The following is a 15,361-nucleotide window of genomic DNA, read 5'->3' as shown; positions in this document are numbered from 1 at the left end:
TATATCAACCACACATACACTACACACACACTACACACAAACACAAACACACACTACGCACACACACTACACACTATGCACTACACACTACACTATACACTACACACACTATACACACTACACACACACACTACGCACACACACACACTGTTCATATAATAATATTATTATTATTATTATATTATTATATCAACCACACATACACTACACACACACTACACACAAACACAAACACACACTACGCACACACACTACACACACACACTACGCACACACACACACTGTTCATATCAACCACACACACACTACACACACGACGCACAAACACAAACACACACTACGCACACACACTACACACATACACTACACACAAACACACACACTACGCACACACACACACTGTTCATATCAACCACACACACATACACACTGTCCATATCAACCACACACAGTGCATGCACATACATCTGTAGAGTCATTTTACTCTATAACTCTCAAACCTAATTATTTCCAACACCTCTCAGGTGTACTGCATTTTCATAAAGTTACAAATCAAATTGCCCGATGTTGGGACAATAAAGCTTTTCTACATCTCGATCTGAAACTCCTTACCTCCATCTTCCTCTGTGGTCCAGGGGAGCTGGGTGACTGTAACTGCCTGGGAGGAGGCACCTCGGGTGGGGTGGGGGCACCGGGTGCTCCTGGGGCCGATGGAAGACCTGGGGCCTTCGGCAGGAAGGGCGAGAGCGGAGACCCAGGCATACCCGGTTTGGTAGGACAAACAGGAAGACCTGTAAGTTGCCAGTGACCAAAATGTTCTCCAAATATGTAAAAGTATAAAGCTGCTAATAAGTACATTTACTCAAAAAAATGTTGTCTACTCTCTTTCCTCGGTTCACTGTTTACAAATATCAAACTATGAAAGTGTACATTAATGGGTTCGCTTTACAAATCTGAGGTATAATGATGAACTGTGTGATGATAACACCTCTTCTTCTCCCCGCAGGGCTGTATGGGCGAGAACGGTTTCTTCGGGCGTAAAGGAGAGAAGGGTGCCTCGTTCAGCCAGAGGATCAAGGGTGAACTGGGGTCCCAGGGCCCTCGAGGGCCCCCTGGAAACATGGGCCGACCCGGGAGAGATGGACTTCCTGGGTCCCCCGGACAGCCTGGGCCTCCTGTGAGTCACACAGATATACACACACACAGATACACATACACACGCACACATACTCTACGCAGGCACACACATACAGTACCAGTCAAAAGTTTGGACACACCTACTCATTCAAGGGTTTTTCTTTATTTTTACTATTTTCTACAATGTAGAATAATAGTGAAGACATCAAAACTATGAAATAACACATATGGAATCATGTAGTAACCAGTAAGTGTTAAACAAATCAAAATATATTTTATATTTGAGATTCTTCAATGTAGCCACCCTTTGCCTTGATGACAGCTTTGCACACTCTTGGCATTCTCTCAACCAGCTTCATAAGTAATGCTTTTCCAACAGTCTTGAAGGGGTTCCGACATATGCTGAGCACTTGTTGGCTGCTTTTCCTTCACTCTGCGGTCCAACTCATCCCAAACCATCTCAATTGGGTTGAGGTCGGGTGATTGTGGAGGCCAGGTCATCTGATGCAGCACCATCACTCTCCTTCTTGGTCAAATAGCCCTTACACAGCCTGGAGGTGTGCATTGGGTTATTGTCCTGTTGAAAAACTAATGATAGTCCCACTAAGCGCAAACAAGATGAGATGGCATATCGCTGCAGAATGCTGTGGTAGCCATGCTGGTTAAGTGTGCCTTGAATTCTAAATAAATCACAGACAGTGTCACCAGCAAAGCACCCCCACACCATCACACCTCCTCCTCCATGCTTCACGGTCTGAAGCACACATGCGGAGACCATCTGTTCACCTACTCTGCGTCTCAGAAAGACACGGCAGTTGGAACCAAAAATCTAAAATTTGGACTCATCAGACCCAATGACAGATTTCTACCGGTCTAATGTCCATTGCTCATGTTTCTTGGCCCAAGCAAGTCTCTTCTTATTATTGGTGTCCTTTAGTAATGGTTTCTTTGCAGCAATTTGACCATGAAGGCCTGATTCACGCAGTCTACTCTGAAGAGTTGATGTTGAGATGTGTCTGTTACTTGAATTCTATGAAGCATTTATTTGGGCTGCAATCTGAGGTGCAGTTAACATGAATGAACTTATCCTCTGCAGCAGAGGTAACTCTGGGTCATCCTTTCCTGTGGCGGTCCTCATGAGAGCCAGTTTCATCATAGCGCATGATGGTTTTTGCGACTGCACCTGAAGAAGTTCTTGAAATTTTCCGTATTGACTGACCTTCATGTCTTAAAGTATTGATGATCTGTCATTTCTCTTTGCTTATTTGAGCTGTTCTTGCCATAATATGGACTTGGTCTTTTACCAAATAGGGCTATCTTCTGTATACCACCCCTACCTTGTCACAACACAACTGACTGGCTCAAACGCATTAAGAAGGAAAGAAATTCCACAACAAGGCACACCTGTTAATTGAAATGCATTCCAGGTGACTACCTCATGAAGCTGGTTGAGAGAATGCCAAGAGTGTGCAAAGCTGTCATCAAGGCAAAGGGTGGCTACATTGAAGAATCTCAATTTGTTTAACACTTTTTTGGTTACTACATGATTCCATATGTGTTATTTCATAGTTTTGATGTCTACACTATTATTCTACAATGTAGAAAACATTACACAATTAAGAAAAACCCTTGAATGTGTAGGTGTGTCCAAACTTTTAACTGCTAATATACATACACACACTAATTAGATACACACACACACACACACACACACACACACACACTAACAGATACACACACACACAGATACACATACACACGTACTGTACACAGACAGGCACACATATACACACACTAACAGATACACACACACACACACACAGATACACATACACACGTATTGTACACAGGCACATACATATACACACACTACCATTTTTATGTCTCTGTGTCCAGTACAAAAGAAGTTAGAGGTAGTTTCGCGAGCCAATACTGCAAGCAGATACCCATAGACTTCAAATCATTGCGCTAATGCTAGTTAGCAATTGTGCTAGCGCTTGTTAGCAACTTCCTTCAAACTGCACACAGAGACATAAAAATGGTATCCACAAGTTCATCTGACTCTGGGGAAGTAGATAAAGGGTCTCATTGCCAAAATCCCGAAGTATCCCTTTTAACAGACCTGATCCTCTCCTCTCCCCAGGCTGATGTACATGAAAAAGGAACCGTTGGAGAGAAAGGATTCCCAGGGTCCTCAGGCGCCAAAGGTCGCGCTGGTGAACCTGGAGAGAAAGGATCTGGCTACCAGGGTACCATCGGTACCCGCGGGTTGCCAGGCGACCCGGGATTTACGGGGTTACCAGGGCAACCTGGTTCACCTGGCCCTCCAGGTATGTGCCACCGCGGACACCCAATTAGGGGGGAGTGGAGAGAAAGAGAGAAAGGGAGTGAGAGAGGGGTGAAAGAGGAGAGAGAGAGAGAACATACAGAACAATAAGTAGCCGTTCTTGCAGCTTGGTACATCTACAAGGTTCTCCTCCCTTCATTCATTCCCTTTCAGGCAGTTGGTGGGTTAATTAAAGGGCATCATTAATATGCTTATCTCTCCTCTAGTTAGCTGCCTCATCGATTCACACAGATCGACAATAATTAATTTGCTGTGATTATGCTACTACTGTCCTGTGATTCTTCAATCTCATAGGAGAGAGAAACTGATGTTTCTGAAAAAATTTTAGACAAGTTGATGGATGTTAATGTACTGATAATTTAGACTAAGTGTTCAGGAGACTGACAATATCTGATGACACATTAGGATGTCCTAATATGGAGTCCTGCAAAACATCAGGATGTCCTAATATGGACACCGTATTTATAAAAACAATAAAGAAACACCATTGGACTCCAATTTTGCTAGCTAGCTGACTCTTCTCTGAGACTGAACGACACAAAACCTAACAGCATTTTGCCACTCATATTAATGAACGGGTGTGACTGTTGCCTAAGTTTTCTGATACAATAAAGCTAATGCTAAAACTTTTTATTTTTAATACAATACGTTATTCTCTTCTGAAAAGAGAGAGAGAAAGAGGAGAGCAATGCAAATACATACAGTTGAAGTGGGAAGTTTACATACACTTAGGTAGGAGTCATTAAAACTCGTCTTTCAACCACTCCACAAATGTATTGTTAACGAACTATAGTTTTGGCAAGTCGGTTAGGACTTCTACTTTGTGCATGACACAAGTAATTTTTCCAACAATTGTTTACAGACATATTATTTCACTTATAATTCGCTGTAGCACAATTCCAGTGGGTCAGAAGTTTACATACACTAAATTGACTGTGCCTTTAAACAGTTTGGAAAATTCCAGAAAATGATGTCATGACTTTAGAAGCTTCTGATAGGCTAATTGACATCATTTGAGTCAATTGGAGGTGTACCTGTGGATGTATTTCAAGGCCTACCTTCAAACTCAGTGCCTCTTTGCTTGACATCATGGGTAAATCAAAAGAAATCAACCAAGACCTCAGAAAAATGATTGTAGACCTCCACAAGTCTGGTTCATCCTTGGGAGCAATTTCCAAACGCCTGAAGGTACCACGTTCATCTGTACAAACAATAGTACGCAAGTATAAACACCATGGGACCACGCAGCCGTTATACCGCTCAGGAAGGAGATGCGTTCTCCTAGAGATTAACGTACTTTGGTGCAAAAAGTGCAAATCAATCCCAGAACAACAGCAAAGGACCTTGTGAAGATGCTGGAGGAAACAGGTACAAAGGTATCTATATCCACAGTAAAACAAGTCCTACATCGACATAACCTGAAAGTCCGCTCAGCAAGGAAGAAGCCACTGCTCCAAAACCGCCTTAAAAAAGCCAGACTACGGTTTGCAACTGCACATGGGGACAAAGATTGTCCTTTTTGGAGAAATGTCCTCTGGTCTGATGAAACAAAAATAGAACTGTTTGGCCATAATGACCATCGTTATGTTTGGAGGAAAAGGGGGGATTGCAAGCCGAAGAACACCATCCCAACCATGAAGCACGGGGGTGGCAGCATCATGCTGTGGGGGTGCTTTGCTGCAGGAGGGACTGGTGCACTTCACAAAATAGATGGCATAATGAGGAAGGAAAATTATGTGGATATATAAAAGCAACATCTGAAGACATCAGTCAGGAAGTTAGAGCTTGGTCGCAAATGGGTCTTCCAAATGGACAATGATCCCAAACATACTTCCAAAGTTGTGGCAAAATGGCTTAAGGACAACAAAGTCAAGGTATTGGAGTGGCCATCACAAAGCCCTGACCTCAATCCTATAGAATATTTGTGGGCAGAACTGAAAAAGCGTGTGCGAGCAAGGAGGCCTACAAACCTGACTCAGTTACACCAGCTCTGTCAAATCTTATTGTGGGAAGCTTGTGGAAGGCTACCCGAAACGTTTGACCCAAGTTAAACAATTTAAAGGCAATGCTACCGAATACTAATTGAGTGTATGTAAACTCCTGACCCACTGAGAATGTGATGAAAGAAATAAAAGCTGAAATAAATCATTCTCTCTACTATTATTCTAAAAAAAATAAAAAATATATTTATTTTATTTTTACTATTATTCTGACATTTCACATTCTTAAAATAAAGTTGTCATCCTAACTGACCTAAGACAGGGAATTTTTACTAGGAGTAAATGTCAGGAATTGTGAAAAACTGAGTTTGAATGTGTTTGGCTAAGGTGTATATAAACTTCCAACTTCAAATGTAAATAATACCTTTTTGTTGTAATTTAATGAAGTTACTATAAACAGTAGCTACATCATTTTGGTAATATCACTTTCTCCCTCTATTTTGCTCCTCTGCTGGAAGACAATAACCTTGGCCCAACATCTCAGAATGATTTTTATTTTGCTTATACCTTAACTGAATGAGCTGAATCTCTAACCTCTGATTTGCTGATTGTTTGATTAAATTATTTTTAATTGGCTTATGCATTAATTGGCAAATGACCTGAATGACCTTGATTGGCTTGTTTTCTACCGTCCTGTCCTCCCAGGATCTCCCCCTGTCTCTCTCGCTCTCTCTCTCTGTCTCTCTCTCGCTCTCTCTCTTTCTTCCTCCTCTTCATCTCTTTCTTTTCAACCCTCCATCTCCATCCCTCCATCTCTCTGATCCTGTGCATGTTTGTCTGACCAGGTGACAGCTGTGGGCAGGAGGGGGTTAATGACGCAGAGGGAGGTGAGAAGCTAAAGAGAACTGCCCTGGACAGAGAAACCCAGAGCTCTAGATATAGTACGGTAGACATTTTGCCACTGGGAGTTCCAAGACAATAGGATTCTATTCTCAGATGGAATGTCATTGTTATGGAACGTTTTGGTGTCAAAATGGATGACAGACAGTTGTCCACGGTACTCTGTACTGTATCTGTCTAATCTAATCCATTGGCCAAGTGCAAACCTTGTAATGGCACAGAAAGGAGACACTGAATTTGTATTTACTCAACGTGTCCACCATTTGTTCATGATGTCACCGATGGAAGCTTCTTGTTGCCCCATATGATTAGGATTCCATTGGGCTTAACTCAGTTGATGATTGACACTTGATGATGGACATTTTGACCAGTGTTGAGTTCCCAGTAGCTCTTGTCCAGGGTGACTTGCGACACCACCCTGGACCAGAGCTATGTTCCGAGCAAAATCTCTCTTACTCTGTCAGAAAATGGTTGGGAGCTTAATGTTCCCATGGTTGGCCGCTTAATGTTCCAATGGTTGGGAGCTTTCAGTGGCAGTTAGCATTGCATTACTTTACTCCTTCTGCTCCAATCAGAGTTGCTTAACCCTGGCGCATGCGTTAAGCTCTGCCTCTGCTAAGTGCTTAACCAATAGGGACGGGGGACTACGATGGGGGGTAGACAATCAGACCTCATTACATTATTGAAGTAATACCAAAGAAAAGACATTCAGTTACTTACCAACTGTGAATCACTTTTAACAGGCCATAACTATAACATTGGTTTAATCATTTACTATCTACTTTTAATAAACACACTTACATTATATCATCCCCATAATCTAACATAATCATAATCACATCAATGCATATATCGATAAACAAACATGAAGTCTTAACGAATAGCAATAATGTGTTACAGTGATGGCCAATATTGGTATATAAGCTAGACTTTACTATATCATTTTTTAAAACATTTTAGTCATTTAGCAGACGCTCTTATCCAGAGTGCATACATTATTATTTTATATATATTTTTTCATACTGGCCCCCCGTGGGAATCGAACCCACAATCCTGGCGTTGCAAACATCCCTGCCGGCCATTCCCTCCCCTACCCTGGACGACGCTGGGCCAATTGTGCGCCGCCCCATGGGTCTCCCGGTCGCGGCCGGCTACGACAGAGCCTGGATTCGAACCAGGATCTCTAGTGGCACAGCTAGCACTGCGATGCAGTGCCTTAGACCACTGCGCCACTAGGGATATTGTACTGGTTTCACTGAGACAGTTTCACTTTACTCCAGTCCTGTGTGTGTGTGTTAACCATGATCTGACTGACTGTTACTAGGGCTAACGTTACCATGTCGTCTACCTGGTGAGGATGGAGAACCCGGCTTCCCCGGAAAACCCGGAAGACCAGGTAACATACAGACTTCATCACCATGTCAACACTTCCTGTTTTGTAATTTGAGGAAGAGGTTGGCAATGTTTCTGTGTTTGCTTGTGTCTGTGTGTGCTTGTGCGTGTGTGTGTGTGTATGCGTGTGTAGGTCCCAAGGGCGAGCCGGGTTTCCCAGGTGGTCCCGGTCGGCCCGGTTTTGACGGAGGAAAGGGAGAGAGAGGAGACCCAGGTTATGGAGGCCAGCCTGGACCACAAGGTAAAAACACAGCTGTTGTTAACCATTCACCACTCTTTTCCTTTCCAACATGACCATCTACTGACTGTCTACTGACCATCTACTAACCGTCTACTGACCATCTACTGACCGTCTACTGACCGTCTACTGACCGTCTACTGACCATCTACTGACCGTCTATTGACCGTCTACTGACCGTCTATTGACCATCTACTGACCGTCTACTGACCGTCTACTGACCATCTACTGACCGTCTACTGACTGTCTATTGACCGTCTACTGACCGTCTACATTTACATTTACGTCATTTAGCAGACGCTCTTATCCAGAGCGACTTACAAATTGGTGCATTCACCTTATAGCCAGTGGGATGTTTATTTATTTATTTTTTGGGGAGGTGGGGTAAGGGGGGGGGTAGAAGGATTACTTTATCCTATCCCAGGTATTCCTTAAAGAGGTGGGGTTTCAAGTGTCTCCGGAAGGTGGTGAGTGACTCCGCTGTCCTGGCGTTGTGAGGGAGCTTGTTCCACCATTGGGGTGCCAGAAGGGCGAACTGTTTTGACTGGGCTGAGCGGGAACTGTGCTTCCGCAGAGGTAGGGGGGCCAGCAGGCCAGAGGTGGATGAACGCAATGCCCTCGTTTGGGTGTAGGGACTAATCAGAGCCTGAAGGTACGGAGGTGCCGTTCCCCTCACAGCTCCGTAGGCAAGCACCATGGTCTTGTAGCAGATGCGAGCTTCAACTGGAAGCCAGTGGAGTGTGCGGAGGAGCGGGGTGACGTGAGAGAACATGGGAAGGTTGAACACCAGACGGGCTGCGGCATTCTGGATGAGTTGTAGGGGTTTAATGGCACAGGCAGGGAGGCCAGCCAACAGCGAGTTGCAGTAATCAAGACGGGAGATGACAAGTGCCTGGATTAGGACCTGTGCCGCTTCCTGTGTAAGGCAGGGTCGTACTCTCCGAATGTTGTAGAGCATGAACCTACAGGATCGGGTCACCGCCTTGATGTTAGCGGAGAACGACAAGGTGTTGTCCAGGGTCACGCCAAGGCTCTTTGCACTCTGGGAGGAGGACAAGGGAGTTGTCAACCGTGATGGCGAGATCATGGAACGGGCAGTCCTTCCCCGGGAGGAAGAGCAGCTCCGTCTTGCCGAGGTTCAGCTTGAGGTGGTGATCCGTCATCCACACTGATATGTATTCCAGACATGCAGAGATGCGATTCGCCACCTGGTTATCAGAAGGGGGAAAGGAGAAGATTAGTTGTGTGTCATCTGCGTAGCAATGATAGGAGAGGCCATGTGAGGATATGACAGAGCCAAGTGACTTGGTGTATAGCGAGAATAGGAGAGGGCCTAGAACTGAGCCCTGGGGGACACCAGTGGTGAGAGCACGTGGTGCGGAGACAGATTCTCGCCACGCCACTTGGTAGGAGCGACCTGTCAGGTAGGACGCAATCCAGGAGTGAGCCGCGCCGGAGATGCCCAACTTGGAGAGGGTGTAGAGGAGGATCTGATGGTTCACAGTATCAAAGGCAGCAGACAGGTCTAGAAGGACAAGAGCAGAGGAGAGAGGGTTAGCTTTAGCAGTGCGGAGAGCCTCTGTGACACAGAGAAGAGCAGTCTCAGTTGAATGACCAGTCTTGAAACCTGACTGGTTTGGATCAAGAAGGTCATTCTGAGAGAGATAGCAAGAGAGTTGGCTAAAGACGGCACGCTCAAGAGTTTTGGAGAGAAAAGAAAGAAGGGATACTGATCTGTAGTTGTTGACATCGGAGGGATCGAGTGTAGGTTTTTTGAGAAGGGGTGCAACTCTCACTCTCTTGAAGACGGAAGGGACATAGCCAGCGGTCAAGGATGAGTTGATGAGCGAGGTGAGGTAAGGGAGAAGGTCTCTGGAAATGGTCTGGAGAAGAGAGGAGGGGATAGGGTCAAGCGGGCAGGTTGTTGGGCGGCCGGCCATCACAAGTCGCAAGATTTCATCTGGAGAGAGAGGGGAGAAAGAAGTCAAAGCATAGGGTAGGGCAGTGTGAGCAGGACCAGCAGTGTCATTTGACTTAACAAACGAGGATCGGATGTCGTCAACCTTCTTTTCAAAATGGTTGACGAAGTCATCCACAGAGAGGGAAAAGGTGGCAAAGAGCTTCCTAGGGTTAGAGGCAGATGCTTGGAATTTAGAGTGGTAGAAAGTGGCTTTAGCAGCAGAAACAGAGGAAGAAATGTAGAGAGGAGGGAGTGAAAAGATGCCAGGTTCGCAGTGAGTCTAGTTTTCCTCCATTTCCGCTCGGCTGCCTGGAGCCCTGTTCTGTGAGTTCTCAATGAGTCGTCAAGCCACGAAGCAGGAGGGGAGGACCGAGCCGGCCGGGAGGATAGGGGACATAGAGAGTCAAAGATGCAGAAAGGGAGGAGAGGAGGGTTGAGGAGGCAGAATCAGTAGAATGGAGGGAGAAGGATTGAACAGAGGGAAGAGGAGAGAGTAGCGGGAGAGAGAGAGCGAAGGTTGCGACGGTGCATTACCATCTGAGTAGAGGCAGAGTGAGTAGTGTTGGAGGAGAGCGAGAGAGAAAAGGATACAAAGTAGTGGTCGGAGACATGGAGGGGAGTTGCAGTGAGATTAGTAGAAGAACAGCATCTAGTAAAGATGAGGTCAAGCGTATTGCCTGCCTTGTGAGTAGGGGGGGACAGTGAGAGGGTGAGGTCAAAAGAGGAGAGGAGTGGAAAGAAGGAGGCAGAGAGAAATTAGTCAAAGGTAGACGTAGGGAGGTTAAAGTCACCCAGAACTGTGAGGGGTGAGCCATCCTCAGGAAAGGAACTCATCAAGGCGTCAAGCTCATTGATGAACTCTCCAAGGGAACCTGGAGGGCGATAAATGATAAGGATGTTAAGCTTGAATGGGCTAGTGACTGTGACAGCATGGAATTCAAATGAGGAGATAGACAGATGGGTCAGGGGAAAAAGAGAGAATGTCAACTTGGGAGAGATGAGGATTCCTGTGCCACCACCCCGCTGACCAGATGCTCTCGGGGTATGCGAGAACACATGGTCAGACGAGGAGAGAGCAGTAGGAGTAGCAGTGTTTTCAGTGGTAATCCATGTTTCCGTCAGCGCCAAGAAGTCGAGGGACTGGAGGGTAGCATAGGATGAGATGAACTCTGCCTTGTTGGCCGCAGAACGGCAGTTCCAGAGGCTGCCGGAGACCTGGAACTCCACGTGGGTCGTGCGTGCAGGGACCACCAGGTTAGAGAGGCAGCAGCCACGCGGTGTGAGGCGTTTGTATAGCCTGTGCGGAGAGGAGAGAACAGGGATAGACAGACGTATAGTTGACAGGCTACAGAAAATGGCTACAATAATGCAAAGGAGATCGGAATGAGATGAACTAAACATCTGGGAAAGCGAGAGAGCGGGGCCTCCCTCACTTACGTTTCACTGAAACACCCAAATATAACTCTCCCAACTTCCACCTCAGAAACTATAATTGTTGTATGTAAACTACAGCGGTTCAATGTTTTCTAGGAATAGACTAACTTAGTTTATTCAGCTAGCTAACTTGGTACAGTACTCTTCCGTGAAAACCGTCCAGGGCACCTAGTCCTATGACACCATAGCCAACTAGCATGCCAGGCTCTAATAACACGGTTTAGCACCAATACTCGGCCACAGCAAACCACCAGTGTGTCAACACGCCAAGCAGATCATTTGTGTCCGTTTCTAATGTTGTGGGTTAGTCCGGACAACTTGAGCGAGTCCGTCATCAACTTATTCAGCCAGTTAGTTAGCTAGAATAGTTAGCATACTAGCTAGCCATTGCTTTCTGCCAACAAAAAACCCCTCCTCCCACGGCACGAACACACAGAGAGAGCCAAGCTAACGTTAACTAGTCACCCATGTCCCGAATTCCCTTGAACGACTCTGGTTACTAGTATGTAAAAACAAAACACAAATGTAGGTTATAACTTACCCCTAGCAGCTACTGTTAGCTAGCCAAGTGCAAAGCTAGCCCCTGAATCGACTCAGCCAGTTCGAGTCTGTTTGCTAGATCGTTCCAGCTATTGTTTAGTAGCTATCCAGGTAGCAACAAGCTAGCTCCATTTCGAGCACAGTAGCTACTTACTACCTAACGTTAACGCTTCAGACAATGAGGTTAGAAAAACAGCTGAATGGTAGGCAGCTAGCTGGCGTAATTACAGGTACTCTTAAGCGTGAAACAACTATCCACAGTTGCTAGTAGTTACCAGTAGCTACCCGCTAGCTAGTCCAGGTAGTGGGTTAGCTAGCCTCGTGCTTCACCGGGCTCAGCCGAATACAATACTTACCTACAATAATTACCTACAATAACCTACGATAACTACAATAACCTACGATGACTACCTACAATACCCAACTACAATCTAAATACATGGTTTAAGCTTTACTCTACACCATATAAGCCATATAAGCCAAGCTTACCTCCCGCCAGAGAGAGACACAACCTCACCCGACGACTGCTACTAACCATCTACTGACCGTCTACTGACCATCTACTGACCGTCTACTGACCATCTACTGACCATCTACTGACCGTCTACTAACCATCTACTGACCATCTACTGACCGTCTACTGACCGTCTACTGACCGTCTACTGACCATCTACTGACCGTCTACTGACCGTCTACTGACCATCTACTGACCGTCTACTAACCATCTATTAACCATCAACTTACCATCAACTGACCATCTACTGACCACTGATATCTATGGTTCATTGTTTATATTTATAAATTAGTAATGACTTCTGCTTAGAGTGGCTCTTGTAATTGCTGCCACTTATTGACAATAAATATTTTCTGAAATAATTGACTGAACGTTTCTATAACTTCCACTGAGGCTTTTGATTGCTGCCAACAATGAATGACCTTTAGTGTCTGCTAAATGTCATAAATAATAGTCAAAGTAAAGAGGTATGGAAATGAATCAACTCTATCCTCATCCTCCCTCCCAGGTTTCCCTGGCCCCAGAGGAGATGCGGGGGGGCCAGGTATCCCAGGCGAGGGTCGTCCAGGGTCCCCAGGTAAGAACGGGCTCCCGGGGCGGCCGGGGGAGAAGGGCCAGCCGGGGGAGGTGCTAGGGGCCTCAGCAGGGCTCCCTGGAACACCTGGGTTCCCAGGAGTACCAGGAGACAAGGGAGAGCCAGGAGCATCAGGACTTCCCGGAGGATCAGGTGGGTCTCAGCATGATAACTAACTAATAATCTAATGAATATTCCCTTCAGGAACCAATAAAGTATCTATGTTGCCATCTATCTATCTATCTATCTATCTATCTATCTATCTATCTATCTATCTATCTATCTATCTATCTATCGATCTATTGATCTATTAATCTGTCTGTCTGACAGTCTGTCTCTCTATGAAAACGTTTTAAACTACCTACAACTTCAAAGGTTCAATAAAGCCTTCATAAAGTCTTTTTAATGCCCACATAGATGCTTCAATTATTATTTAGTGGGGATGTATGTTTTTATGTGGTTCTGTCTAACTGTGCTGTATGTTCCTCTGGGTCCTGCTGTATCTTACCCTGTGTCCCGTATTCTCCCAGGTTTTGATGGTCGGTCTGGCATTCCCGGAGCTAAGGGTGAGCGCGGTACGGATGGTTACACCGGAACTTTAGGTCTGCCTGGATTTCCCGGAGACAGAGGCGATGGATTTCCCGGTCCTGCTGGACCAGCCGGAACCAAAGGATTACCCGGATCTCCAGGTGAGAGTTGGAACTCGGAATGCTGACTGATTCAAACCCAATGGGAATTTTGTCCAGAATTGCGGGAATGTTTGGGAATGTTGTCATTAATTCATTGAATCCATTGATTCCAGCTCCCAGATATCTCCTACTTGTTGTTTTTCCTTTTAGCCCACAGAGAGAACACACAGAGACTCTCTCCTCCTTTTAGCCCACAGAGAGAACACACAGAGACTCTCTCCTCCTTTTAGCCCACAGAGAGAACACACAGAGACTCTCTCCTCCTTTTAGCCCACAGAGAGAACACATAGACTCTCTCCTCCTTTTAGCCCACAGAGAGAACACACAGAGACTCTTTCCTCCTTCATGCCTGTATTGATTGTGAATGCCACCCATCCTCTCCTTTATTGATATGTTCTCTCTATTTCCCAGCCTTCAGTTTGTTTGCCTGTAAATCCACTGGTTGCCTGTTTGTGATCGCCATCACCAAAAGCATCTCTTCTCACCCTCTTTCTCTCGTCCATCTCTTCTTCCTCTCGTCACCATCATCTCCATCCATCCTATCATCCCTCCACCCCTCTCTTTTTGGTGTTGGGTCTCTCCCTAGGCTGTCAAGGTGAGCTCCTCCCTTCCCTTCATCCCTCCATCCCTCGCTCCATCTTAGACCAGTCACTCTAACCCCACTCGCCCCCTCTGCCCGTCTCACCACCTCTCAATGCTCCTTTGGAATTCCACATTTTAGAACAACCTGCTTCTAGAACTACTGACTGATCTAAACCCAGAGCATTTGAGTCCAAAGAAAGATATGGAATAAATTGGACAGTTGTTGGACTTCATAGTGTTTTCTCAGCTAGAACTAATCTTATAGTTGCAATCTTAGTGTTGGACCTCTACTAAAGTTGTAGTTTGTATTTGTATTTATTAGGGATCCCCACCACTCGTCCTGGGGTCCAAACATATTAAAGCACTTACATTACATATAAAACAAAATATTATTACACCACTACATATCTACAATACAAAATGTTTAATACCACCATACAACAATATCACAATGTGTGCGTATGCAGGTGTCTGTAGTTAGTTTAGTTAGTTTGAATCCCTAACTAAACTTAACTAAAGCAGGTGTGTGTGTCACTGTAACATTGATAAGCTTGTGTGAACCCTTGACCCCATCTTAACTATCTAACCCACTCACCTCAAACTTTGAGCCTAGAAGCCTGTTCTAGAAACGTCTAGAAGACAGCAACCATAGAAGCCTGTTCTAGAAACTTCTAGAAGACAGCAACCATAAGAGGCTTTCTAGAAACGTATAGAAGACAGCAACCATAAGAGGCTTTCTAGAAACTTCTAGAAGACAGCAACCATAGAAGGCTCTCTAGAGGGTATTTATTATGCATTTGAGCTATCAAATTTTACTCTGGAATTGCACTTGAGTGTACAGGATATTTGATCATAAACATTGGCATGATCATTTTTCATCCCTTGATAAGATATTTGAATGTAACCAGTAAAATATGTTAACCAGAGGTAATACTTTATACCTATGTACCACTTCTACAGTTTAATTTATTAATCCAGCAACCTGTACCCTTATGTGCAATTGCATCTTAAACTACGACAGGAAACAATGTAACTGGACATGCCTTCCTTTTGTCAGTTCATACTGTATGTTTCATTTCGAATTGTCAAAATCATTTTCATTGTAATTGTGATA

At 45.0% G+C, this 15,361-nt stretch overlaps 1 protein-coding gene across 1 annotated transcript in view; it reads left to right on the top strand.

Annotated features, from left to right (window-relative positions):
* Positions 1 to 1,083: 1,083 nt before the first annotated feature.
* The window catches only part of col4a6 (collagen, type IV, alpha 6), a 34,917-nt gene continuing 20,639 nt past the window's right edge, over positions 1,084 to 15,361 (top strand). Inside the window, exons 1-6 of the mRNA XM_084156311.1 lie at positions 1,084 to 1,177; positions 3,281 to 3,467; positions 7,649 to 7,720; positions 7,850 to 7,957; positions 12,911 to 13,129; positions 13,507 to 13,665. Of these exons, the coding sequence (XP_084012437.1) occupies positions 1,121 to 1,177; positions 3,281 to 3,467; positions 7,649 to 7,720; positions 7,850 to 7,957; positions 12,911 to 13,129; positions 13,507 to 13,665 (802 nt within the window). The 5' untranslated portion in view covers positions 1,084 to 1,120. The remainder of the gene's footprint in view (positions 1,178 to 3,280; positions 3,468 to 7,648; positions 7,721 to 7,849; positions 7,958 to 12,910; positions 13,130 to 13,506; positions 13,666 to 15,361) is intronic.

Source organism: Coregonus lavaretus, assembly GCF_964263955.1.
Source record: "Coregonus lavaretus genome assembly, chromosome: 39".
NCBI classification, from domain to species: domain Eukaryota; kingdom Metazoa; phylum Chordata; class Actinopteri; order Salmoniformes; family Salmonidae; genus Coregonus; species Coregonus lavaretus.
Note: the sequence above shows the minus strand (reverse complement) of the source record. Positions and strands in the feature narration are given on the sequence as shown.